Raw genomic sequence first — 16,119 nt, forward strand, 5'->3', positions numbered from 1 at the left:
TAGATATTATGACCCAAAAATAAGACAAAAAATACTGATTAATATTTGTTTTGTGTGTGTACTACATACAAATCAGCTGTAGTTTATATTCTTGTTCTAAGAAGGATAAATTTGAACAACTTTTTGCACCAGACACACTGACACCACAGCTAGAAATTCCTCTGTATTATATGAAAGATAAACCTGCAGAGTCAGCAAACATGCCCAAACCCATCTCTGTGTGTGTGATATTTTCCTGCCAAGGTGTCAGTGCTGATGTGATGAATCGCTCAGATGTTTATCAACACACACACACACCTCCTTGCTGAACATCTGCGTACCACCTATGCGTGCGGACGAGACCTCAAGCACCGGCGTGGTGAAAGCCTGTCACAAGACTTTGTGAGCGGAAAAAACAGAGAGCCGCCATCTGGTTCTGTTTGGCCCAGACAAACTGTAACCCCACCCTCATATGTTCCTGCGCTGCCCTATCCCCACAGAAAAGAGGAAGAGAGAGAAGAACCGGCATAAAAGGAAAAGAGGAAAATTGCCTTTATATCTATCACTAGACCGAAACAAGAACAGATGGACAATTTTTCCAGATGCTCTTGATTTAGATACAGTATCTGCAAGGCCTGGTGTGTGTGCAGGCGATAGAGGGCAAACTGTAGGCCTGTTATTGCATTACTGATATGTGTCTGGTTTAGGAAAGAAAATATTTGGATTGTTAAATGAGGTGGTTTGAGTTGCTGGTGGCTGATTTCGGTCTGATTGCTTTCCATACACTTGGTCTTTTCATGATGGGATAGCTGCATAAATGTGAACTTTTAGAACAATTCTCCTATGTTTGTAAGATTGAAGTGACTGGAGGTCATTCATTTTTAGGGGCAGTTGGTGTTTGAGGTGACAGAATAAAGTTTCATTTTATGCAGATGCCATGATGCAGTAGCTACCAATGGGAGCTGAACTGACGAGATCCGCCTTCTGATGCGGTTGGATACTAGAAACTAGTGGGACCTCTAGTGATTTATTCACTGTTAGTATGAACACATCTATAGTTATAAACACACCATGATTGGATATTTCAGGGGCCATGCCAGCGCTGAGGTCAGTTCAATGTGTTCTTTCTTGTAGACTAAACCAGCACTGGGAATCTAATGTGTTTAAGTGTGTATACTGCATGAATGTGTGTGTCTCCAATATATTGAATAAGAAAAAAGAGCTCTTTGTTTTTTCTCTCAAACATGAGTTAATGAATACTTTTATGGTCTTCTTGTTTCTTATACACTATCATTCAAATGTTTGGGGTCAGTAATTTTTTTTTTTTTTTTAAAGAAATAAATAAATACTTTTATTCATCAAGGATACATTAAATTGTGGAAGCTTGTTTCCGCCACAGAATAAAACATTTTAAAAGATAATTCACAATTCTGACTTTATTTCTCAGAATTGCGAGATAAAAAGTCAGAATTGCATGATATAAAGTCGCAATTGCGTGTTTTAAAGTCAGAATTGCGAGAAATAAACTCACAATTGCGTGTTACAAAGTCAGAATTGCGAGAAATAAACTCACAATTGCGTGTTACAAAGTCAGAATTGAGAGAAATAAACTCGCAATTTGTGAGAAAAAATTGAGTTTGTGAGATAAAAAGTCACAATTACACAATTGTGAGATTGTCGCAATTGTGAGAAAAAAAGTCAGAATTGTGAGATAAAAAATGATGCTGAAAATACAGCTTTGCCATCACAGGAATAAATTAAATTTTAATGATATTTTAAAATATATGAAACAATTATTTTATTTATTAAATTGTAATAGTTTTTGAAATAAAAGTGTTCAATGAACTGTGTAGCTTTACTTTTTACAGCACAAATCTCCAGTCCACACAGAACATTTTTTGAAACTAAACAGAAAATGGGCCATTCAGAAGTCGTCACAGTGCTGAAGACACAGCCGTGAACACATTAACACATGACTGCCCATATTTACATATAAACAACTTTTAAGTATCCAGCAACTTGCCATTGTTACTCATTTCACATGCAAAAGTGATTTGCATAGAGGTATTTAAAGTTATATTAGAACTTCTTAAAGGTACAGTAGCAAAAACAGTCTGGGTGGAAGTGGTCATGTTGAACTAAATTATGATTGATGTTGCTGTAAGAAACCTTTACTAACATTATAAGTGGACCTTGGGGGGAAAAATACGCCCCTGGTTTTGTTTTTGAGTGTGTTGTGTGGTGGCAGGAGATCATGGATTGCAATGCATTTTGTGTATGTGTGAGTGTGTGTTTTGTCCATAATGAGTATAGCTGATGTTACATTACACTTTCAACGGGGGGAATCCCAGCATAACTGAGGTATCATGTTAAAAAAAATGGTAAAACAACTGGCAGAGCCAGAACAATTCAGCTTTAAAACTATCCCTGTATAGCCCTTCGCATCTGTTACTAAAAACATGGCCTGGTTAACATTGGTCTGAAAAAATCTTAGACTCATTGTGTTATCTGGTGCGGTTATCACTTTTTATGGCCTTTCTTTCTTGTCTCTCAAGACAAGTCTTATTGGCTTGACTATAAAGGCTTTATAATATTGCCAAAGCAAAATTCATGGTACAGATAAAGTACTCCTTATCTCCGTTTGTATCTTTATCATTCCTGCCAACACACACAAACCTGCTTTTTATTCTTACAGTTGCAGATATGAATTTTGCTTGTTATTTTGTAAGCCACAATTTCCACATTGATAACCATGAAATTAAGTAAAGATAAGTGAGTTATCATAACTACATCATTCACTTGTCCTCTTTATAGATTCTGAAACCTCTTTTTGTTACGGTATCTTACTGTATTGCAGGAGAGCAGACACTCTTATCGTGACATCTGCCGGGTATACACATATATACAGTATATAATAATTACAGACCTTCTAACATACATGCGTTAACTGTGCAATGTAAGTGATGGTTTGTGTATGTATTTTGTATGTTTGGGTGGGTTTTCACGTTTAGTTCAGTTTCCTGCGTTTCAGTTAGTTGCTATGGTTTCTCATTGTTTGATTATCATTTGCACCTGTTGTTCATTTCGTTTGGTCTGTGTATTTAAGCTCTGTGTTTCTTTCAGATCATGGTCAGTTCACGTTTTACGTCATGTTTATAGCGGTTGTTCTGTTTATGCAGATCTGAGGTTCTGAGTATTTTGAGTTCAGTTTAATAAATCTCAGTACTGCTGCGAATAGATCCTTTTCTCGCCTTTATTGCAACCGTTTGTGCTTTGACACGCAACTGCTATTGAGGCCATATGTTGTTGAGGGCAATATTAGCTCTAAAAACATGCACAGATACATATTTCTAAAATCAATTGGCATCATCCCATCCCCCCTGCCATACTCTTTTTAACAAATGATTATTTTTCATGCTATTTTATTGTAGAATTTTTAAAGTAATATGATTATATTATCAGAATTATTATGTCATACTATTTTATTGAACTATTTTTAACATTATGATTTTTTCCATCCTACCATTTTATTGTACTATTTTAACAGTATGATTATTCAGTCATTATATTATTGTACAACTTTTAACATACTATAATATTTGTCGTACTATTTAAAAGAGTTTGATTATTTAGTCGTACTATTGTACCATTTTAACATAAAATGATTAATTTGTCATACTATTTTATTGTACTTTTTTTTTATTACTATACTATGATTATTTTCTCATACTAATTTATTGTACTATTTTTAACATAATTGATTTTTTTTTTTTTTTTTTTTTTTTTGCTTTTTGAACATACTATACTAATACTAAAATGAATATTATTGTGCAGAATTTTAAGCTACATTATGGTGTTTATTTTGTATTTCTTGGTTTTGGTATGCTTTTTGAACTCATGATGAACTTTTAAGCTAATTATAGAAGAGGTCTGAGAATAGGAGTTAACCTGTGGTGACTCACACACGCACAAACACACCCTTGAGCTTGTATTGTCATAAGTTTGTTGACAGCTCCTGTCCTGTGCGTGCCTACTGAATATCATTGTGTTGGTGGTTGTGGATCTAATTTCCCACCTCCTGCCCTCAAAAGAACCCCAGGACTCTTTGCTGTGGTCTGGAAAGTTCTGAACTGATCCTGTTTCTCTAACTCTCACTTTTCCTACCTCAAAGAGATGAATAAACATCTAAATTACAAGAAACCGCAGGTGTGGGTGTTTCAGTGTCAAGAGATCTGCTCGTTCATACATTCAATGACTTTTAATGATGCATCAGGTAATTTAAATATCAAAAGCACTTTGTAGACTATCATATGTCATGACTCATAAAATGTATTTGACTAAAAGTGATTCCTGCTACCTAACTTTAAAGGAATAGTTCACTCAAAAATTAACATTCTGTCATTCTTTTTGAATGTCTTGTAAACAAATGTGGCATGTGTATATATGCTGACATGTGAATTGCATTTGAGAGAAGATACATTTCCTTCAATTTAAAATGCACTTGAAATACTCCTTTAAAAAATCTGTTGATATATTAAATATAAAATGTTTATTTTGTAGTGGTTAATTAAAGAATGAAAGTTTTCTAATGGTGTGTGCTCAGTTTGTCAGTGGACCTTTCTTTCGACTTACATAATGGCCCATATGTGCTTGGCAGGAGTCTGAACTGTCACTCCATACCTGTAGGATTTTGAAGGTTCTAAAATGTATACAGTGAAAGTGCTCGTCAGCTGCTCTGGTTTGTGGGTATTTTCAAACATTAGCATAATTTCTCTCTGCTGAATTCCACATTTTCTGTTTCTATTATGCATATGTTCCTCATCTATGCTTTTGCCTTCATACTCTGTATCTCTTTCTCTCTGTCCTAATAGTTATTTCAGGGGATGTTGTCCGCTCTGCACTCTGAGATAGATATTCAAAGATATCTGATGAAAATCCAGACCGTTGGTTCACGCAGAGTCAGTACTAGCACGGATGAGAGTGTGTGATGCATGTGTGTGTTTAACAATACCACAAAATCACCTAACATGGAAAAAACTTTGAAGCTAATTAACTGACTATATTAATATATATGTACAGGCAGGTCCTAATATATTTTGATTTATAAATTCTGCATTCATTTTGAATCTAGTTTGTGGTGTGGTTAGTCATTCTGAGCTGTCTTGCTGCATGACTGATTGCAGTGGTCACAGTTGACCGGTGACTGTCGCTTTAAATAATATGTGCAGTGTGTGTTACGTGTATTAAGACAAATTATGCTTTGTTCACAATGAGTGGTTCAAGTTTTATGCATGTAGTAATGACAACTACTAAAGGTTCTATCCTGTCCATTGACTAGTCTTGATGGTCTAGATGGTCTATCAGTGGATCATATTATTAAGCTGGTTAATGCTGATAGACGACTTTGAAGGAAATACTACAAACCAGTTACCATGTCCGCACAAACAGCCTGACCATCTTAAATTGGTATGATCTGGTTTTTCAAGCAGAGAAGACAAAAATGGTTTATCAAGCTGGTTTATGCTAGTAGACCACTTTGAACCAGCTACTACAAACTAGCTACATTGTCCCAAAAACAGCTTGACCATCTTAAGCTGGTGTAATCTTCTTTTTTCCCCAGCAGAGAAGACAAAAAATGGCTTTATCAAATTGGTTTTTGCTAGTAGACCACTTTGAACCAGCTTTTACAAACCAGCTACCATGTCCCCTAAAACAGCCTGACCATCCTTAGCTGATATGAGCTGGTTTTTTTTTCCCAGCAGAGATGACAAAAATAGTTTATCAAGCTGGTTTATGCTAGTAGACCACTTTGAACCAGCTACTACAAACTAGCTACAATGTCCCAAAAACAGCTTGACCATCTTAAGCTGGTATAATCGTCTTTTTTCCCAGCGGAGAGTACAAAAAATGGCTTTATCAAATTGGTTTGTGCTAGTAGACCACTTTGAACCAGCTTTTACAAACCAGCTACCATGTCCCCTAAAACAGCCTGACCATCTTAAGCTGGTATGAGTTGGGGTTTTTTTCCCAGCAGAGATGACAAAAATAGTTTATCAAGCTGGTTTATGCTAGTAGACCACTTTGAACCAGCTACTACAAACCAGCTACAATGTCCCAAAAACAGCTTGACCATCTTAAGCTGGTATAATCGTCTTTTTTCCCAGCGGAGAGTACAAAAAATGGCTTTATCAAATTGGTTTGTGCTAGTAGACCACTTTGAACCAGCTTTTACAAACCAGCTACCATGTCCCCTAAAACAGCCTGACCATCCTTAGCTGGTATGAGCTGTTTTTTTCCCAGCAGAGATGACAAAAATAGTTTATCAAGCTGGTTTATGCTAGTAGACCACTTTGAACCAGCTTCTACAAACCAGTTACAATGTCCTAAAAACAGCCTGACCATCTTAAGCTGGTATAATCAGTTTTTTCCAGCAGAGAAACCAAAAATGCCATGGTTTTCAGGAATTGCACTAATGACGTGTCATCGAATTCAGCATGTTATCTAACACTCGTTTTCTTCTTCCTCCTACAGAACCGGGGCTCTAAGCAGAGTGTGGTGTGTCAGAGTCCAGTTCCTGTGTTTGTGGATCAGGTGGAGCACGGCTCACTGGTCTCTCTAGATGCTCTGGAGGTCATGTCTGAGTGTGACATGCCCATCGCCTTCACCCGAGGCTCCCGGTCACGAGCCAGTCTGCCTGTGGTCCGCTCTACTAACCAGACCAAGGATCGCTCACTAGGTATACACACTGATACACGAACACTAAATTATATACAGATACACTCATTCTAAAATATAGCAACCATGCAGAAATACAGACTAGCTAGGGCTACATGATTAACTGAAATAAAACTGAAATCGCTGTATGGCTTAATGCGATTATTAAATCGCAAATGCTGCATGTTTCAGAGTGTTATGTTAATAACAGTGCATGTTATTTATCATCTCTAAGTTTGAGTCGCTTTAACATGCATTTGGGAATGCAACATGCACCAACTTCCCAATCTTTCCCAAAACTTGTGATGAGAAGTGCATATCAACAAAAAAAAAGCTCTAAAGGTATAGTTCACCCAAACCTGTATGAATTCCTTTCTTCTGCTGAACACAAAATATGATATTTTGAAGAATATGGGTAACCAAACAGTTATGGGCCACATTGACTTCCATGGTGTGGAAAAAAAATACTATGGATGTCAGTGCGGCCATCAACTTTTTGGTTACCGACATTCTTAAAAATATATTATTTTGTGTTCAACTTGAGGGTGAGTAAATGATGATGGAATTTAAATTTTTGGGTGAACTATCCCATTTAAGGGCTGTCAACAGTTTTCCAACAAAATAAAAGTTTGATGGTTTATCACTTGAAAATAAAGAAAATTAAGACAGGCATACATATTATTATAGTAATTTTACAGTTGTAATGTAAATAAAATAATTATTATTATATCATTTTTCTTAAATACTATTAGTTTTATTTCACAGTGGAATATATATATGAAGAGTTCAGATGCAAAAGCCTCTAAGTGCCATACAAGTGAAGCTTGTATATTTAAGTTCAATAATTTCACTTAAATGCCAATGCAAATGACCTATTAATTGTCATTTAAGTGGAATTACTTAACTTAAATATACAAGCTTTATAAAAATTATCATTCTATAAGAAAATTTCAGATGGCACTTGCATCTGAATCTTCATATATATATATATATATATATATATATATATAGTAATTTATATATTTTTAGTTAGTAATAATAATAATAATAATAATACTTTATTGTTATTATTAATAATATATATCCATATTTTTATATAATCTAAAATTACACTAGCACAGGAAACCTGTATTTATTTATCACATTTTACATAGCAATGACAATTTTTTCCAAAAATCGTGCAGCCCTACTACTAGCCTCATAGAAATTCTGAACAATTCAGAACACATTTGCAATCGCATAGCTCGGAAATCATGACTTTGATGTCTATATATTTATTTCACATTTAAGGAAAGCAAATAAACTAACTCACAAGGGTTGGGGAGCGTGTCGAATTGTGAATGACGGGTGTTCGATTTCTGCGGTAATCTGCTGAGCTTTCTGTGGAATTCACCAGTATGAATGAGTGATCACACTGCTGCCTTACTTATTTTCCGTCTGGCTGCTAAACCATTTAGTTGCAGAGTTTAAGTATCTGTGGAAGTGTGTGTTTACTTAAGTTTGTCTGTCTGTCTCTTGTATATAAGTTCAATGTCATAACAGCGAATTTGGCTCTGTCATCATCGGTTCATGTAATGGAAATATACGAAGCTCCACAGCTGAAATTCATAGCCTGTACTTAACATCTCACAGGCGTACATTACTGCACAGACTCATGCTTGTGGACACACACACACACACACACACACAGAAACACACGGAAATAGGACTCTTTTGCCAACATACACACACACATTCACCAGCACACTCCGAATACTCCCTACATCCAGATAGAATGACGGTCAAACACACACAGGCCTTGAAATGGGAGCTTTCTCTGGCTGCTTAACTCTGATTGGTCGGTTTAAACAAGGACCATCTGGAAAGATAGTTATGGGGAGAAAAAGTGTGTTCACTCAAACTATGCCCTCAATATTCCTCTGAGAAGATGTAGATGTAGGCAGACCTGCAGGGAAGAGCTAGATGTTGTTTAATCAGAAGAAACACAAAGGCGAGGAGACCTGCATCTATTAGAGACCTGCTTGCTGTAAGTCACCATTCCTCTAGTTCAGCGGTCTTAAGTTTCAGTTGTTGAGAGATGTCATCTTAGGTTTGTGTAAGACCTTCTTTGGAAGAATAGAGCACTACAGTCTGGTACTGGAAGTAAAAATCCCATTCATTTTTTCTCTACAGAAATGTATTTTTAACAATATCATATAAGCCTTGCTTAATATTTTGCAATAAACTGCAAATACGTTGCATTTTATTTGATTATATATTGTCGTTTAGTCAGTAGTTTCATATTGTTCCATTTTTATTCGTTAGCGTTATTTGCAGAGTTCCGTGGGATATGGCGTTCATTAATTGGTAAAATATGTTAAATCTACATGTTTTTCTTGGAGTCCGAATACAGTTTCGCTTCAAAGTTTGTAATGTTGTGATTCATTTCAGAGCTGTTTGATTCATAACTTAAAAGCTTTAGCAAAGTTTTAAAATCCTTATCAGATTTGTTATTGTTACTAAATAGTTTTCAGTAATCGAAAGAAAGTTAATACACAAATAAATATACAAAAAAAAAAAAAAAAAAAAAATATTTGTATTAAAATGACTAAAACTGCAATCAAAATAAATTAAAGCTAAATAGAAATATTAAAAAACATGACCATATCATAATTAAATTACAAAAATGTTAACTAAAAATAAAAGATAATACAAAATATCAAATACTAGCATATAAACAATAATAAAATAACAGTGATCCTTATGGAGAAAATGAACGGGAAAAATAAATTTTTCCAATGCTCCTGAAAAGGGCGGTTACTGATTGAAAAAAAATATCTTCAGTGGGATGATATAAGAATAAATTTGTAATCAGAATTAATCATCTTTTTCCACCGTAAACAGTATGAATGGTGATGATTGAAACGTCTCATGTGGACAGTATTAAAAATCAAACAATTAGAACCTTTTTCCTTTGAGGCTTTTCCCGTTTGTCTAAGAGTGCTAGTATGTGATTGTGAATAAAGCAGTCCTTCAGATGTGGCTTGGCATTTAGCCCAAGGTGCTCTTCTGAATTATAGGCTGTTGATTGTTTGATGTTCGATAATTAGTTATTAATGTCGGTCATTAGAGTGAAATGGTAGTGTAGAGTTTCAGAGACTGTTCTAAACCCAAGTGAGCTGTCTACTGTTTACATGAGCAGCCGAGTCAAGTGCATTAAACACAAAAATCTGCTATTAAGTGTTCTGCAACATGACATTTATTTCATTTATTTATTAACATTTTATTTAAAGGTGAACTAAGTCACTTTTTTATCTTAACCGAATAGCTTCGGAGTCATTGGAATGGTTATATGACTGTTTTCGGGTTGAATAGTGGTCTTCTCGCACCCCTCGAGCGCCTGTGAGACGAAAAACCACCCTTGCAACTTTGGGCCGGCGGCCCGCCGGCCACAGCATCAGGAAGTATCGCGTGATATCAGGTGTCGCGATGTAACAAACTGCTTTACGGCACTGCACACATATACTATCTAAACATTTATATGCTAGCCTTCTGTGTATTATACATACCTCAGTGGACATGGCTCCGTGCGTCCGCCGGGTTCTTTGAAAACAAATACACATGACCAGCGGGAGAAGATGGGACGAGCCAACGAGTTTTAAGACAGTGTTGTCAAATATCTATTCCGAAGCTGTAGGGGGAGCTCTATAGAGAAACCTGCAAGTAAAAAGCGAGAAAACAGCGAAGAAGTCGGCAAAGCTGCATAATGCAGCTTTAACAAAAAAATCTAAAATCTTTCATTTAATGGTGTATACTTTGCAGCACATAATGAAATGTGTGTTTAAAACAGGGGTGGAATCTATCTATCTATCTAACAACAAACACTTTCACACGCGCACAAACAGTTGTCTCACCTAGTAAGCGAACATGGAAATACACATTTCACTTATCTGCATTCATATGGTCCCTTGTGAACCGATGTGGGCAAACATTACAACTCCCTCCATCCGTCCTTGAACACTCTGCCACATCCTACTTCTCTCTTTCCCCACTTGCTCTTCCCAACAAATTTTCCCACCAGATTTTACACACCCACACATAGAATTGAGTGGATCCCTCATAGAGTGTCACGGAAGAAGAGATAAGTGATTTATCGATATGGTCGCATGTAGAAATGCATGATATGTCAGTGCCGTATCAGATATCGGCTAATGATAATAGTTAATAACACTGTTAACTCTTTCTCCGCCGGAGTTTTTGAGCCACCGCCAGCGTTTTTGATAATTTTCACAAATGTTTCATGGCCTCCATAATATTTTGTTGTATGAATATCTGTATATGCAAAAGAAAGAACAGACCCTCTGCTTTTAAAAGCCTGGGTCGACATTTCATGCAGTAACATTAGGCAGTTTTGATTTAAATGCTGTTTAATGTTGATGATTGTGTTATATCACATATGCATTTATGCTTGCATATGATATCGCTTGTTTCTGCTTCTTCTTCGCTTGTGTTTTGATCAGGAGATTCAGTATTCTTTCAGAAGATGCGTAATAGCGCCCCCCTATAACAGTGTAAACATGAAAAGCCGGAAATTTGGCAATGGCAGGGAAAGAGTTAAATGTCCTTTTTAGCATTTTTTTTAAATGTACATTATAATGTTCTGATGCCCAAACTCGTGATTTTAGCTTTTAGTGTTGTATTTTTAATTTATTTAGACATAATAGTGTAGTTACACGCTTCTCTCAATCTTTCTTCATGTTTCCTCTTTCTGTTTTTCAGGGGTGTTGTATCTGCAGTATGGAGACGACACAAAGCAGATACGCATGCCTAATGAGATAACGAGTGTAGATACAGTCAGAGCTCTGTTCGTTAGTGCCTTCCATCATCAGCTCAACATGAAGATGCTGGAGTCGCCCAGCACCGCCATCTACGTCAAAGATGAGACCAGGAACGTGTACTATGAACTCACTGATGTCAGGTGAGTGTGTGTGCATCAGATTCAGCCACTTTAAAGGAATAGCTCGCCCAAAATTGAAAATGATTCCATATTTTACTCACCCTCAAGTCATCCTAGGTGTATATGACTTTCTTCTTTCAGCCGAACAAAATCGTTAAATAATATCCTGGCTCTTCTTGCAATGGAATTGAATAGTGTTTTGAGACATCTGAATTTTTGAAGCTCAAAAAAGCGCATCAAGCCATCATAAAAGTAATCCATACGACTACAGTGGGTTAATAAATGGTTTCTGTGAGAAAAATATCCATATTTCAACCTTTATAAACTATAATCACTGGCTTTCGGCAACTGTGTACGCGTTCACGAGAGAGTCGAGTTCCGACAGAAAGGTGACCTCTGACCTGACGTAAGACGTAGCTTCTCTTCTCTTATATCGAAATACTCTTACATTTTTCTTCGAAACTTCTCGTTTTAGACTTCTAATTCCTAATTCTAAGCCAGTGATTATAGTTAATAAGGTTTTAAATATGGATATTTTTCTTACAAAGACCCATCGCTTCACTTCAGATGGCATTTATTAATCCACTGGAGTCGTATGGATTACTTTTATGTTGGATGGATGCGCTTTTTGGAGCTTCAAAAACTAGGACACTATTCAATGCCATTACAGAGCCAGGATGTTGTTTAATATAACTCTAAATGTGTTCGCCTGAAAGAAGAAAGTCATATACACTTAGGCTGGCTTGAGAGTGAGTAAATTATGAGATAATTTTCATTTTTGGGTGTACTTTCCCTTCAAAGTTTGAACAGATTACTGTCTTCCTTCCTCATTCCACATGCTTCCTTTTGTTTCGATCAACACAGCAAGTGACATTCTTCGAGGTCCAATTGCACCTCTCTTTCCTGTTCGATTGCTTTTTCCTTGAGAACAAACTTAGGAATCAAATCTCTCATGTATTGATTTACAGGAATTGTGTAGCTGGTAAAGAATTGGAAATGAATGGAAATTAATATTCTGTTATCATTTACTCACCCTCATGCTGTTCCAAACCAGTATGACTTTCTTTCTGCTGTGGAACATAAAATGAGATTTTTAACTGAATGTTCATGCAGCTTTTACCAAATGACAAAAGCATACAGTGACTGGTGACTGTCAAGCTCTGAAAAACGTCACTAAAGGACCATAATTGTGTCATAAAAGTAGTCAATCCCACTGATTCACTATAATTCCAAGCCTTCCGAATTCATATGATAGCTTTATGTGAGGAACACATTGCAATTTAAGTTATTTGCTGAAAATGTTCACCATCAAGGCTCTCAAATTTCATTTGCAAAACTAAGACATCCATATTGGTTGGAGCGAATAAAGGATGACAGACTTTTCATTTTTGGGTGAATTATTTCTGTAATATGGAACTGTAGGTCTTTAAATAACATTTATTTGAACCATCTGTAAATAAGCCACCCTCACTCACATACACACAGACAGAACATTATAACTAGATATCAATTGAACAAAATTACAGTCAGCTAAAGCGAGACAGCTAAAGTAAGAATGGCCTCACATCATTTGTTTCTCTTACTTTAAACCAATAAACCTGACCGTCATACATCACCCACCAGCACAGCTAATGTTAACATATACCACCACTTATGTCACACATCAAACAAACACTCCAACGTATCTTTCACTCTCATTTTCTCTGGTCTTTCATCTTTCCCTCCACCTCAGCCGATCTCTAAACACTTATGTGCGCATAGCTTTCCTTACCTAATGTATCTCTCTACCAGTTTACAGATTTAAGAGTAAACCACAACACTTTCTCAGTTGGGAATCACCTTTGAAAGACCCGATGAAATGAAAACTTCAGCTATCTACATGCTAGTATACTGCTAAAAGTTGACAAAATTTACTTATAGTATATACACTACCTTTCATACAGTATTGTTTGAGGTTTTTTTTTATGTTTTGGAAAGAAGTCTGCATTTATTTGATCAAAAATACAGTGAAAACAGTAATACCCCCCAAAAATACTTGTTTCACTTCTGGGGAAACAGATGAAAAGTATTGATGACTCAGCTTGCACGATGCAGATTTTTGTCCAATTAGATGTTTTCTAGATTGAGTATGACAGTTCTTTCCACTCAAACTTCCTGTTTCAGCAGAAAACACTCCAGTATATGAAATAATCATGTGATCATCCAATGATTTCAATTTTTTTTTTTTTTTAAGAACTGGCCACAACCTAATTTAATCATTGACTTTGTCTCAGATCAAATGAGACTGTAAATAGTGACTCATACACATATTGTCCTGTAGGCAGAGGAGCGGTCAGTGCATTTACAATTCCATGATGATGCAACATGTACCAAAGTACCAAAGACAACTCCTTTTTTATCACGGCTGTAAATGTGAATAATAGCCACATGACCACATATCAGACTGCATGAGAAAAATGCTCACGTCACTTTATTCAAATCGGTATAACAGGCAAACTAGGAAGACAGAGACTTAAAAACATAAATAGTCAAACTTGGTTAGTAGACAGTTAATGTTTTAGCTCAATGCTGTATTAGTAAATCATTTCTGGACCTTCAGAGAATTATAGTCTGGACATTAACGGATATCTCAGCCACCATGGATTTTGTAACAGTGAGTCGTAGCTTCTCATCTTCATCTCCAGTTTCTCGCTCCAGCTCGCCTGTGTCTCTCAGCGAATCGCTTTATTCTCGTGATTCCTTTGACCTCTCTCGATGCCACTCTCCGCTCTCGCGTGTTGATATACCGTCGGCCCTAGTGCACCCTGTTGTGGCAGAGCTCAGGGGCCGACCTTCAGAGTACCGTACGCGACCCCGATCGGATGGTGACGTTTGGTCTGGATATGTGACCGATGTGGATTTCTCCCCGCACAGGAACATCACAGATCACTCCTGCCTGAAGGTGTACCACAAAGACCCAGCGCAAGCGTTCAGTCATGGAGCCCGGCCAAGCAATGGAGATGCAAGGGTGAGTGCCATGGACATTTTTGTATGCTACCAATGAGAAGTCAGAATCCTTAACGGAGATATGTTTTTGTGAATGGTTGAATAGCTGATGGAAAATTTCAGTTTGACATGCTTTGTATTTGGTCTTGATAATGTCAATTTTGTATTTGTGATCTAAATACTTCAGACTTCCACGCTGCACATCTGAACAGATACATATTACTCAAGGAGAGCACTAGATAAATTAGATTATCAAATAATTTATGGAGTTTGGTGAAGTTGAGAACTCTGGATAGTCACCCAACAACCTACATGTTAGGTCCACTAGTCTATCTACTACTGTTCAAAAGGTTTGGGGTCGGTAAGATTTTTTGAAAGACGTCTAATGCTCACCAAAGCTGCATTTATTTGATCAAACACAAAGTAAAAACAGTAATATTGTGACATATAATTGCTATTTAAAATAAAATAAAATGTAATTTATTCCTGTGATGCAAAGCTGAATTTTCAGCATCATTACTCCAGTCATCAGTGTCACATGATCCTTCAGAAATCATTCTAATATGCTGATTTGCTGCTCAAGAAACATTTCTTATTATTATCAATGCTGAAAACAGTTGAGATGCTTAAGAATTTAGTTGAAACCGAGATATTACATTCGCGTAATATCGGTAAAATAACCGGTAAAATAATATTTGATTACATTATAAATGTTTTAAGTATTGAACTTTTGATCAATGTCCCTGCTGAATAAAAGTATTAATTTCTTCAAAAACAATGTACTGACATCAAACTTTTGAACGGTAATATGTGTGTGTGTATATATATATCAAAGTCATTTTTAGATTAGCTAAAGATTTAACAGTTAAACAATTAAAATAGGATAAATGAGCATGAACAATTAAATTAGCTGATAAATATTGAGTATTGATTGATAAGGTAAATAAAAATCCCTGTTTTTCCGATATATATTGTACTTAGCATCCGTGTATTTGGTGGACGTGACTTTTAACAAACGTAATTATAGTAGGCTTCTCTACTTGTTCGAACAACCTACTAAGTAGTCAGTTTTTCCAAATCCTTCTGTAATGCCCACATGTTGCCACTTTTCATTTTTTGGCATGCTCAGAAAAATGAACTGAGGGCATTATTTAAATAACAGGTCCCTTCCCGGCCTCCCCTTTTCTTTTCGGCCATCACCAGGGATCCCTCTGCTCTTCACAGTTAGAGTCACCCCCACCCCAGTCACCCCATTCCAATCCTTTCATGTCCGTCTTTGTCCCCCGGGCCTAATTTCAGGGGGATTGGATCAGGATTGAAACAGAATTGGTGGAAGCACTGAATAGAAAGCAAAGGCTTTTTCCTCGTTCCTTTTCCTCCCATAATCCTCTCTAATCTCTTGCCATGCCGGCCCTGTTTGTTTGGTGGCGAATCTGTGATGTGACGGAAATTAGATCGCAAGGCTTTCATTTTCTCTCTGTGTTACCCCAAATTTAACAAGGTAG

At 36.4% G+C, this 16,119-nt stretch overlaps 1 protein-coding gene across 6 annotated transcripts in view; it reads left to right on the plus strand.

The window, feature by feature from the left end:
- kiaa1217 (KIAA1217 ortholog) overlaps positions 1 to 16,119 on the plus strand; it is a 133,991-nt gene that overhangs the window by 92,421 nt on the left and 25,451 nt on the right. For 5 of the 6 annotated variants that reach the window (XM_084399155.1, XM_084399154.1, XM_084399153.1 and 2 more), the window contains 3 exons: positions 6,511 to 6,715; positions 11,452 to 11,650; positions 14,543 to 14,636. In XM_084399155.1, coding sequence (XP_084255281.1) covers positions 6,511 to 6,715; positions 11,452 to 11,650; positions 14,543 to 14,636 — 498 coding nt within the window. Of the gene's footprint in view, positions 1 to 4,850; positions 4,938 to 6,510; positions 6,716 to 11,451; positions 11,651 to 14,542; positions 14,637 to 16,119 lie in introns of all 6 variants that reach the window. The other variant, XM_084399152.1, reaches the window with a different exon arrangement.

This window comes from Rutilus rutilus, assembly GCF_951802725.1.
Source record: "Rutilus rutilus genome assembly, chromosome: 24".
In the NCBI taxonomy this organism is placed as follows: Eukaryota; Metazoa; Chordata; class Actinopteri; order Cypriniformes; family Leuciscidae; genus Rutilus; species Rutilus rutilus.